General features: G+C 52.6%; 1 protein-coding gene across 7 annotated transcripts; it reads left to right on the top strand.

Annotated features, from left to right (window-relative positions):
* The first annotated feature begins 1,905 nt into the window (after window positions 1-1,905).
* LOC112310146 (kallikrein-6-like) lies at window positions 1,906-10,316 on the top strand. Of its 7 annotated transcripts, none has more exons than XM_071220002.1 (8): window positions 1,906-2,094; window positions 2,408-2,468; window positions 3,330-3,435; window positions 3,858-3,905; window positions 4,241-4,392; window positions 7,233-7,480; window positions 8,637-8,773; window positions 9,651-10,316. In XM_071220002.1, the coding sequence occupies exons 5-8, from the start codon at window positions 4,286-4,288 to the stop codon at window positions 9,801-9,803; spliced, it is 645 nt and encodes a 214-aa protein (XP_071076103.1). In that variant the 5' UTR covers window positions 1,906-2,094; window positions 2,408-2,468; window positions 3,330-3,435; window positions 3,858-3,905; window positions 4,241-4,285; the 3' UTR covers window positions 9,804-10,316. The 7 variants fall into 7 exon arrangements, with proteins under 7 accessions (XP_071076103.1, XP_071076101.1, XP_045056252.1 ...); XM_071220000.1 differs by having other exon boundaries at window positions 4,236-4,392; XM_045200317.2 differs by lacking the exon at window positions 2,408-2,468 and having other exon boundaries at window positions 4,236-4,392.
* Window positions 10,317-11,268: the final 952 nt, after the last annotated feature.

Genomic DNA, 11,268 nt, shown 5'->3' with positions numbered 1-11,268 from the left:
TATTTTTTTCAATTACAGTTTACATTCAATATTATTTTGTCCTGGTTCCAGGTGCGCAGCACAGTGGTTAGACAGTCATATACTGTACAAAGTGGCCCCCAAAGTGGCCCCCTGATATTTCCAGTTGCCCATCTGACACCATACAGAGTGATTACAATATTATTTTTTAAATATTTTTAGACAGAGGGGAAGGGAGGGAGAAAGAGAGGGAGAGAAACATCAATGTGTGGTTGCCTCTCACACGCCCCACACTGGGGAACCTGGCCCCCAACCCAGGCGTGTGCCCTGACTGGGAATTGAACCGGCGACACTTGGGTTCGCAGGCCAGAGCTCCATCCGCTGAGCCATACCAGCGGGGGCTGATTACAATGTTATTGACTATGTTTCCTATGCTCTACTTTACATCCCCATGACTAGGACTAGGTAAAAAAGCTGAAGGGATTGAGAAGTACAGGTTGGTAGTAACTCTTGCTTCTTTTTACTTTTTCTTTTTTTTTTAATTGTGGCTACTAGAAAATTTAAAAGTGCACGTGTATCTGGCATGATATTTCCACTTGCCAGCACTGTTCTGGATGCTGAAGTCTTCCAACACCAGGCTGAGGGGTTAGGACTTGGTCCCCAGGGTGGTGGGGGACCCAGGGCAGGGTTGTGAGCAGGAGAGAGAAAGACAGGGTCAGTTCTGGATGCAAAAAGAACCCTCTGAGGTCGAGTGGAGGGTGCAGAGGAGGGGGAAGAGCCTGGGGTGATGGCCCATGTGGGCAAGATGGGCGGTCTGAGCTGAGGCCAGGCAAGTGGGGATGGAGAGGAGGGAGCCACACAGGGAGAGGGGCTGTGGGATGGGGACTGAGGATCCAGCCAGCTGTCTGGAAGGATGGTGGGTCCTGAGTTCAGCAAGTGAAGGGCCTGAGGGAAGGGGCAGGGCAGGGAAGCAGCAACCCCAAAGAGCACATTGAATGATGCCAAATTGGTTTTCATCCGGGAGTGACGGGAGCCAAGAAAAGGTGGCAACAATTAGCTTTAATGCAGGAAAAAACGGAGCGCCAGGCCCAAGCCGGTGTCGAGGCAGACATTATTAAGATCAAACTGGAGAGCATTATGCTAAGTGAAATAAGCCAAGCGGTGAGGGACAAATACCATAGGATCTCACCTTTAGTTGGAACCTAATCAACAAAAGAAAAAAGCAAGCAAAATATAACCAGAGACATTGAAATTAAGAACAATGTGACAGTAACCAGATGGGAGGTGGGAGGGGATAATGGGGGGGAGGGGGGAAGGGTTTTCAGGAACAACTCTAAAGGACACATGGACAAAACCAAGGGGGAGTGGAAGCAAGGGAGGGAGGAGGGTTTGGCTGGGGTGGGGGGGGGAGTGGTGGGGAGTAAACGCAGACAACTGTAATTGAACAACAATAAAATATTTTTTTAAAATAAAATAAAATATTTTCTAATTTTCCGGAAAAATAAAATCAGAAGCCCTCATTGCAAACGACTTTCCTGAAAGCCCCCGTTTTCCTTCTCACGCCCTGCTGCTCCCCGGTCCCTGTGACCACCATACCCACCCGAGTTTCCTCCCACTCAGCCACGCACGCCTTCGATCCTCAGCCCACACCGCTGCCACCAGCTTCCCCGGCGCGCACGGACCTCTCAACTCACATCCTCCCTGGTCCCTCCGTAGCCCAAGAGCCCCCTATTCCACACTCGCACGTCGCGCTCAACTTTTCTTGCAGTCCTGCTAATTTCTACGTCTCTCCCTAGGTGTTGAATTTCAAGTGCCCAAATCCCCCCGCGGCCCCGCAGCTTCCCCAGCCCCCCACCCCCACCCCCACCCCCCACTGTCTCCCCTTCTAGCTCCGCAGGAACCTGACGTTCTGTGCGCATGTGCGCGCTTCTGCTGGGATAAGGGAAGATCAGTAGAGAGAGATTTGGAGACTCGGAGAATCAAGGGGAAGGACAGACAGAGAGAAAAAGATGGGGAAAGAGGCAGAGAGATAGACACAGGTAGACACTGAGATAAACGCCGAGAAACATCCAGAAAGAGACCGGCAGGGAGACACCCCACCAGGGCCAGGGAAGCAAGCGGACGGAGACCTCCGAGGTGGGCCAACTGGGAGGAGGGCGTCTGGGAGGGCCAGGAGTCCTGATATCGGGGCAGAAGTGGGTGGACAATCAAAAGACAGCCGCAAGACTGTCAGGCAGGGATAAAGAGGAACTATTGACGCAGCCGCTTGCCACCCGCCTTTCTGGAAGGGAGGTTGGGAAACGGAGCTGCCAGGAGCGTGGCACTGGCTGCTGGGGGCGGACAAAGCCTGATTGTTCCCAGTGCCTGACTGTCCCCACAGTGCCTGGGCCTGCGCCCCAGCCTGGGGCAGGGTCGAGTGCCAGCTGGGTGACACATGCTTTCTCACTAGCTTGCTCACTCTCTCGTGGGGACAAGGAGGTCGTCAGCACCCACAGAGGGACTTAAGGCAGGTGCGTGAATCACCCCAACCCAGCTAACCCATGCTGCCTGGTTCCCAGGGCTCCAGGATCTGTGGGTCCTGAGCACCCACAGACAGAGGTGGTGGGGTCCTTGGAGGCCAGGGTGACTGTCACTTTCCCAGGAGGCCTGCATTTGGTCCTCAGACACTTTCTTGCTCAAGGACGTGGATGTCCAAGGACTAAAGAGGGCAAGCTTCCATCTTTCCCTTCCCCACCGCCAGGAGTCAGCACCCAGCCCCTCCTCCCCCAGCCGCAGGAGCCCAGGCCCCCAGCCCCTCCTCCCCCAGACCCAGGACTCCAGGACCCCAGCCCCTCCTCCCTCAGACTCAGGAGTGCAGACCCTCAGGCCCTCCTCCCCCAGACCCAGGAGCCCAGGACCCCAGCCCTTCCTCCCTCAGACCCAGGAGTGCAGGCCTCCAACCCCCTCCTCCCCCAGACCCAGGAGCCCAGGCCCCCAACCCCTCCTCCCTCAGACCCCGGAGTCTGGGCCCCCAGTGCACTTAGGGACCAGTGCTTCCTTTCCTGGAAGCTCGGGTCAGGGGTCATCAGGGGCAGAGCTATGGGGGTGGGAGGAATGTGCGTGGGAGGCTTGGTGAGGAGGAAAAGGGTGGGGCAGTTTCCTCAGGGACCTGGGGAGACAGGGGTTAAAAAGGAAGCACCAGGAGCCTCTGAGGACAAGACCAGCCTCTTCCAGGGAGGCCCAGAGCCTTGCATTATCTGTCAGGCAGTGTTTGCTGCCCTGGGCCCCTGAGGCCCCTGCATCTTCTGCTCGATCTCTCTTTCTGTTTCTGTCTCTCTCTCTCTCCTTCCTAGGAGTTCTCACTACTTTGCCAATCCCTTCTCTTCCCTCAGCTTCCTGTCTTTCTGACTCTGTCTCCCTGTTCATCTGCCTGTGACACGTGCTGTCCCTGCCCCCAACCCAAGAACCCCTGGGCCAGTAGGCAGTGGCCCCCAGCAGGTAAGACCACATGGCACCCCAGAACCTACAAGTGGGGGGCGGTGAGCAACAGGTGAGCTCAGAGCCAAGGTGCAGAGGAAAATGCATCAGGAGACACCATCAAGGATCTCCCAGGCCAGCCCTCCCTGCTCCCAGGCAGGCAAACTAGAGCCAAGAGGAGTAGAAAGACTTCATGAGACTCTTACAGTGAGAGGCTCCTGGGACTACCCCATGCAGTGCTGGGTTCTCACCTGCCTTCAAGGGACCCTTAGATGGAAGAAAGGGGACAAGAGACTACAAGGCTGGGCAAAGATCAGAGGTCAAGGGTTGGGAGAGCAAGGCAGGCCACGAAGGAGGGAACCAACGAGGAGGAGAGAAAGCGGGGAGAGGCCTGGGTGGGGTCTGAGATAGGGACTGATGGAGCTCTTGGCTTCCCCTCCCAGGACCGGCCATGCAGACGCTGATTGCAGTACTGGTTCTGATTGTGGCAGGTGGGAAGAAAGGGAAGGGGCTGGGGAGGTTTAGGGACAGGGTGGGTATTGCTGATGGGGCAGAAATTGGAAATGGATATGGGAGTCACAGATGGGGTGGGTTTGGGATAAGGAAGATGTTGGAGGCTCAGTGAGTAATGGGCATGTAGACAGGGCAGGGGGTGGGAGGTGGGAGTGAAGATGGGGAAGAGATGGAGGATGGGATTGGCTTTGGGGATGGTACTGGATAACTTTGGATGTGGGGACGGTGATAACCTTGATGATTAAGACAGGATCGGGGTCACCCTGGGGGTTGCACCTCCTCTCTGACCCAGACCCTCCATCCCTCAGTACAGGCAGAGCTGAAGGACAAGGTGCAGCATGGCGGACCCTGTGAACACATGTCTCACCCTTACCAAGCTGCCCTCTACCACTCAGGCCGCCTGCTCTGCGGAGGGGTCCTCATTCACCCGCTGTGGGTCCTCACAGCTGCCCACTGCAAAAAACCGTGAGTTTCCACGCTGTGGGTGGGGAGTGGTTGCAATTGGATCCCACCGACATCTTGCAAACTTCAGGCATGACGTGACATACACATCCCCCTGTCCCCCTCCCCCCCCCCCCGCCGTGTGAGGTCACCAGATAACCAGTCTCATTTGACCAACATTTAATTGAGCATTAAATATCTACCAGGCACTGTTTAAGGCCCTGGGGGTCCAACAGAGAAAAAATTGAGCAGAATTGCTGCTTTTGTGAATTGACCTTCTTTTCACTGGGGTCTTGTTGAGAGAGATGGATTTAATTCTAGGTACGGTGGGAAGTCACTGAAGAGTTTTTATCTGGGAAGCAGCAAGGTCTGATTTCATTGTTAAAAGCACTCTGGCTACCTTGTGGGAAGGGGCCTGGGCAAAAGGAGGTGAAAGGATGAATGTGGAGGCTGTTGCCGTTGTCCGGGGCTCCAAAATGGTGGCTGGGACCAGCATGCTAGCAGTGGGGATGGACAAAAGTGGAAACCTTGGGAGTTATTTTGAGACTGAGCCAGCGGGACTTGGCGATGTGGGATGGGAAAAGGACAGAGAGCACACAGGGCTGACCTCCAAGTGTTTGACTTGCATGACTGGGTGTTTGGTTGTGTCTTTTGCTGAGTCAGGGGAGAGGGAAAGAGAAACAGTTTGGATGTGGGCGGGGGAGCATCAGACATTTTGCTTTCACCAAGATGAGTTTGAGATACCTGAGAGATGTCCGAGAAGAGTGCCAGGTTGGCCACCGGTACTCAGAAGAGAAGTCAGAAATGGACGTAAACATTTTAGACGTCATCAGCAAAGCAGGTGATATTTAAAGCCATGGGATGGGATGAAATCACCCAAAAAGTGAGCAGAGACAGAGGAGCGAAGGGGGCCAGGGACAAATCCACAGGAGACTAACAACCACATTAGGCTGACATCCACTGTTCAATGCTCACTGCAGGCCAGGTGCCCGGTGAGGCAGTGAAATGCCTTTTCCTGGGTAGAATTCCACAATAAGGGTCTGTTGGCCCCAGTTTGCAGTGAGGAAACCGAGGCTCAGAGAAATGACAAGGGACAATTCAAGTGTGTGGAAAGCAAGAGGTGCCTCACCTCACTGTTGGGAGGGGTCTTGTCAGGCAGGGTCATGGACTCAAGGACCCCCAGTATGGTCTCCCCCAAGCTCAGGGAGAACTGGCCTGACTCCCACCATCCTCATTCATTCGGAGCCTGCTGACTGAGAGCACCCACTAAGGTCCAGACTGGAGCTGGGCAGTGGGGAGTCAGGAGTGGAGGAGAGACCCTGCCCTTGGGGACATAAGGACAGAAAGACTGTTCCTTAACCAACAAGCCCCTGAAAAAAATCATACAATTGCAAATTACCATAAATCCAGTGAAGGGGGAGAACAGGGATGGCTCCCCGAGAGAAAAGAGCAGAGGTACCTACTGCCGATGGATGGGATGAAATTCAAGCCGAGGCATGGAAAATAAGGAAGAGCTGCCAAGGGAAGTTGGGGGAAGAGCATTTGGAGCAGAGGAAGCACAAGGAGAAAGGCCATGAAGTAAGAACAGTCTGGAGAGTTACCAGTTCAAAGCGGGCAGAGAATGGCGGGATGAGATGCTTGGGCTTTATTCTGAGGGCAATGGGGAGATCCAGGAGGCTTTTGAGCAAGGACGTGGCTCTTTGATCCATTTTGCAAATATATACTGAATATCCATCATGTTCCAAATACTGGTCTAGGCACTGAGGACGTTGTATCTGAACAAAACAAAAACCCCACCTTGATGTTCTAGAGCTGTGCCATCAGCCACATATGGCTAATTAAATTTGCATTAATAAAAATGGAATGAAATTTCAAATTCATGAGCTACTTTCAGTAACACCATGTGGGTGTTGATCATTGTGTCAGACAGCACAGATAGAGAAGTTTTCATCACTGCACACGGTGCTATTGGGCACGGATGCTATGGTAGGAAAAGAGACAATAAAACAAGTAAATATTCAGCATATACCTCATACATAAAATAATAATGATAGGGTTTCTGGTGGAAAGAAAAACAGGAGAGGGAGATAGGAATTGCCTGTTAAGGTGGATATTTACATCTTAATTGGGTTACCAGGAAAGGCCTCACTAAGGATGTGACATTTGAAGGAGGTAAAGGGGTGAGCCATGCAGATATCTGGGGGGAAAAGTTTCTGGCAGAGGAAACAGCTAGTGCAAAGGCCCTGGGGCAGGAAAATGACTGTTGTATTCAAGGAAAGGCAGGGAAACCAGTGTGGCTGGGGCAGAAGAAGAGAGAGGGAGAGTGGGAGGAGATACCTGTGAGGTGATGGGCAGCACTTTGTGGGACATGGTGACTACCTTGGTCTTTACTCTGAGTAAGACGGGAGTTATCAGAAAACTCTGAGAAGACAAAGAACAGAACTGGCTTGTGTTGTTAAAACATCTCTGGCTGCTCTGCAGAAGATAGGCTATAGAGGGCCAATGGCAGAAGCAAGGAGTCCATGAGGTAGCTACTGCCATGGTCCAAGTAAGGGATGATGTTGGCTCAGAGCAAGATGGTAGCAGTGCAGAAGATGAGAAGTAATCAAATTGTGGATATACATTGGGGAAACAAAAGGATTTCTGGACAACTTTGATGTGAGGCATGAAATAAAGAGCCAAGAATAGTCACCAAGTTTATTCTGGAAGGATAGAACTGTCATTTACTGAGCTGAACAGACCAAGGGAAACAGGCCAGATAGTTCATGGGTACCAGGCTCTCTTCCCCTCCCACCGTGGCCCCATCTGGAGCCTCAAATGCAGCCCAAGAGCTAAAGGTGTGACCCAGCCCTCCTCTCTCCCAGGAATCTTCAGGTCTACCTGGGGAAGCACAACATTTATGAAACAGAGCACTTCCAGGAGCAGAGCTCTGTTGTCCGAACCGTGGTCCACCCTGGCTACAATGCTGCCACTCACGACCAGGACATCATGCTGTTACGCCTGAAGCGCCCAGCCAATCTCTCTGAACGCATCCAGCCGCTGGCCCTGGAGAGAGACTGTTCGTCCAGCCACACCAGATGCCACATCCTAGGCTGGGGCAAGACAGAATATGGTCAGTGGGACAAGGACAATGTGGGGGAGGGGGAAGGCCAATGGGTGATGGGTCATAGGGAAGGTAGGGTCAAAGATAAAGGTGATCCAATGATGCAGACCAATGGGACCATGGATCACTGGGTGAAACGTCAATGGGGAGGGATGGCAAATATGGGAGTTGGGCCCATGAGTGAATAGTCGGTGGAGAAAGTAGACCAGTAGACGAATGGTAGGGGTGGATGGGCCATAAGATGAAGGGTCAATGGGAAGATACCAATGAGGAAGAAGGCCACTTGTCAAATGGGGACCGATCAGGATGAATTGATGACCAAGAAGGGATAAGCAGAGGAGGGACTAATGAAAGAAGAGAGATTAATAAAGCAGGAGAGCCAACTAAAGAATTCGAATTGAGAGAGTGAATGGGTAGAGAGAGTTAATGGGGGAAGGACCACTGGAGAAGAGTGAATAGTCAAGAAAAGTCACGATGGGAAAGACCAGAGGAAGAAACAGTCCAATAAATCAGCAGGAACCACTGAAGGTGGGCCTATAAGTGAAGGGCCAAAAAAAGAAGGTGGACTATCAGATGAAGGACCAATGGAAGTGTAGAGCCAATGGGAGAGGGCAGGCATTTAGGAAAGGACCAATGAGGGAGGTGGACCATGGAAGCATTGATGAAGGGCCAATAAGAGGAGAGAGCCAATGGGGAAAAGGGGACCAGTAAGGAAAACACTAATGGTCAAATGGTGACCAATCAGGATGAACCAAGGGGAAGAATGGTCCAATGAAGGACAAAGGGGTGTAATAGAGGAGGTCACTACTCCAGGAAGAGAGTCTAGAGGTCAGCTGTAACTACTGGAGAAGGTGGGATCGATGGAAGAGAGAGAAGTGGAGGCAAGACCTAGGAAAAAGGAAAAACCAACAGAAAATGACTCACGAAGAAGAGGCAACCAGTGAGAAAGACAAGTCAATGGGGGAGAAGAATGACCTAAAGAGGGACCTATCAGGAGTCAGGGCCAATAGAAATGGGTTGTAAAAAGAAGTACAAATAGGGAGAAGCGAACCAGTGGGGAATGAGAACCAACAGGGGAGGGAGGAATTGTAGATGTTGGAGGATGGCTGCGGAATATGTGGGGAGGATGGGTTGTGAATGGAGCCTGGCCCCTGTCTCTCGTCAGGTGATTTTCCTAACACCATCCAGTGCGCATACATCCACCTGGTACCTCACGAGGAGTGTGAGCGTGCCTACCCTGGCCAGATCACCGGAAACATGGTGTGTGCAGGGGATGAGAAGTATGGGAAGGATTCCTGCCAGGTGAGATGGATTTCGGGACCTGCCAGTTACATAGCAAAGGACAGAGACACGGAAACACAGACCAAGACAGGAAGAGAGCGCCACACACAGACCCAAACAGAACTTAACGGTGATACACTGGGAGAGACTCTGAGGCATGAAAAGGGTGAGAGAGTCAGTCTGACACGCAGAGACACCGTCAGGAGCAGGTGGGGAAGCAAGGACCCCGGCAGAGACGGGAAATGCAGACAAGGATGGAGATGGAGAGAGAGATCGAGAACTAGAGAGACACAGTATGGAGGCAGATGCATGAGGGAATGGTCCTTCAGACACAGACTTTACAAGTCCTGCTCAGATATGGCCAAGCTGGGGAGCAGGGGGACCCCCACCCAGGAGAGAAGGGGATCCACCCCCCACTGCCAGATACCTTTACCTTGGGTTTCCTCCACGGTTGTCCGTGGGTCTCCCTACCTCATGCCAAAACTTACTGTGAAGGCTCTGGACTAGCCAAGAAGGAAACAGAGACCACGATAAAGTGATAACACGTGATCTGGATGAAAAGAAAGAGCAGGCACACCTCTCTCTCCAACCCCCTCACTCCCTCCCCACCTCCAGGACCTGTCAGACTCTGTTCTGTTCTTACCTTTATTCTTTTCTTTTCTCTTTTTCTCTCTATGCCTCTCTGGATATTGGTGTTCTCTCTGTTTCTCCTTGCTCCTGATTCTCCCTTGGTCTCTCTATTTCCCTGTCTGTGAGTGTGTGTCTGTCCGTCTGTCTATCCCTGAGTATTTCTCTCCATCTGCGAGTGTGTCTTTCCCTCTCTATGTGTCTCCGTGTCTCCTTCTGTCTCCGTGTCTTTCTCTCCCTGCATTTCTGACTCTCTCCCTCTTTCCCACAGGGTGATTCCGGGGGTCCACTGGTGTGTGGGGACCGTCTCCGAGGCCTTGTATCATGGGGCAACGTCCCCTGCGGATCCAAGGAGAAGCCTGGGGTCTACACCGATGTCTGCCGATATTGCCAGTGGATCCAAAAAGTCATACAGGGCAACTAGCTCTCACACGTGACATCCAACTCTTGACTTCGATCCCCACTTGTTGGCTCTAAAATATCTCTGACCAAGACCTTGCCTTCCCCTCACCTTCCCAGGTCCGACCCTTCATGCTTAATTCTGCCTGATTTTACCCCAGCCGCATGCTTGCATCCCTGGGGGTGAGCAGGGACACAGGCTGAGGTCTTGCCCCCACCACTAAGAGAATGCAGGAAAACCCCTTCCAAACAGCCCTCTCTGCCTGATTAGCCCATGGGCTTGCTGTCTGCTTACAGAGAAGTGGTCACGAGTCTGGAAAAACCTGAGTTGCAATCCCAGCTCTGCCCCTTGCTACTCATGCACCCTTGGGAAGTGCCTTCCTTCACTGTGCAGACTCTCATCTGCAAAATGGGGATAATAATACTAAATTCCTCATAAAGCAGTGGCTGCCATTGGGAGGGTTCAAAGTCTCCACCACGTTGAGACATGTGCACTGGTGTCTGGCACACCTGCCTGCTCAATAAAGAGGGAATTTCACTGTTGGCGATGCTTTTTGCTTTCCTCCCACTTCTGCTGCCCTGAAACCGAGATATTCCTCGTTATTTCAACAGCCTCGTTTGACAAATTTCCTGCTCCAGGGAGATGTCCTTGAGTCTTTTACCTTGTGCTGGCCCTCAGGGGTGGCTCTCTCCCCTAACCCCGCTTCGTAGAGGTAAAAGCAGGAAGGTGAGAGGATTAGGAGACACTGCGTGTAGTAAAAGTGACGGGAGAGAATAGCCAGAACCAGGTCAACTTCAAACCCCAGGCTGAGAGTCTGGGACTTCCTCCCAACAGCAGTGGGGAGTCATGGAAGCATTGTGAGCAGGAGCAGCACTGGAGATGTGTAGGATGGACCAGGTAGGAGAGGCTGGAGGTCAGAAGGAGGTCAAGGCGATGGTGCATGGAGAGAAGATGAGGACTGAGCTGGGGCTGGAGCTGGGGTGCTGGGGAAGGGAGGCTGAACATGAATTCACTGGAGGAAAAGTTTGGGTGGATGGCATTCTCGCAGAGGGAACAACCTGTAGAAAAGCTTGGGGGTGTGCCCAGAGATGGCACATGGCTCAGGATGGTGGCATCTGGGGCTTGAAGCAGGAGAAGTGGGGACGTGACTGGAAATGTAGGTCAGTGGAAGATGGTGCTGGGCTTTGAATGCCAGGCAGAAAAAATTGGCCTTGACCCTGGGGACCTTGAGGAAAGGAAGGAGGAGGTCAGATCCAGCTATTAGGAAGATCTCACTGGGGTCCGTTTGAGGTGGGAGGAATGGGCAGGGAGGAGGAGAGACTGAAGGCCCTCAAAGAAATGAGGGGAGCAGATGGGCAGAGCTGGGTGAGGACCCAGGCTTCCATGTGCTTTCTGGGGTTCTCCCACCAACATGCACCACACGTGACCCAAACCAAGGTACACCCCTCTGCAAACCCCGCAAACCCCAGGGCTGTGCCTGTCCTCAAAG

Source organism: Desmodus rotundus, chromosome 12, assembly GCF_022682495.2.
Source record: "Desmodus rotundus isolate HL8 chromosome 12, HLdesRot8A.1, whole genome shotgun sequence".
Lineage (NCBI taxonomy): Eukaryota > Metazoa > Chordata > Mammalia > Chiroptera > Phyllostomidae > Desmodus > Desmodus rotundus.
This window is presented reverse-complemented; position numbering and strand designations above follow the sequence as displayed.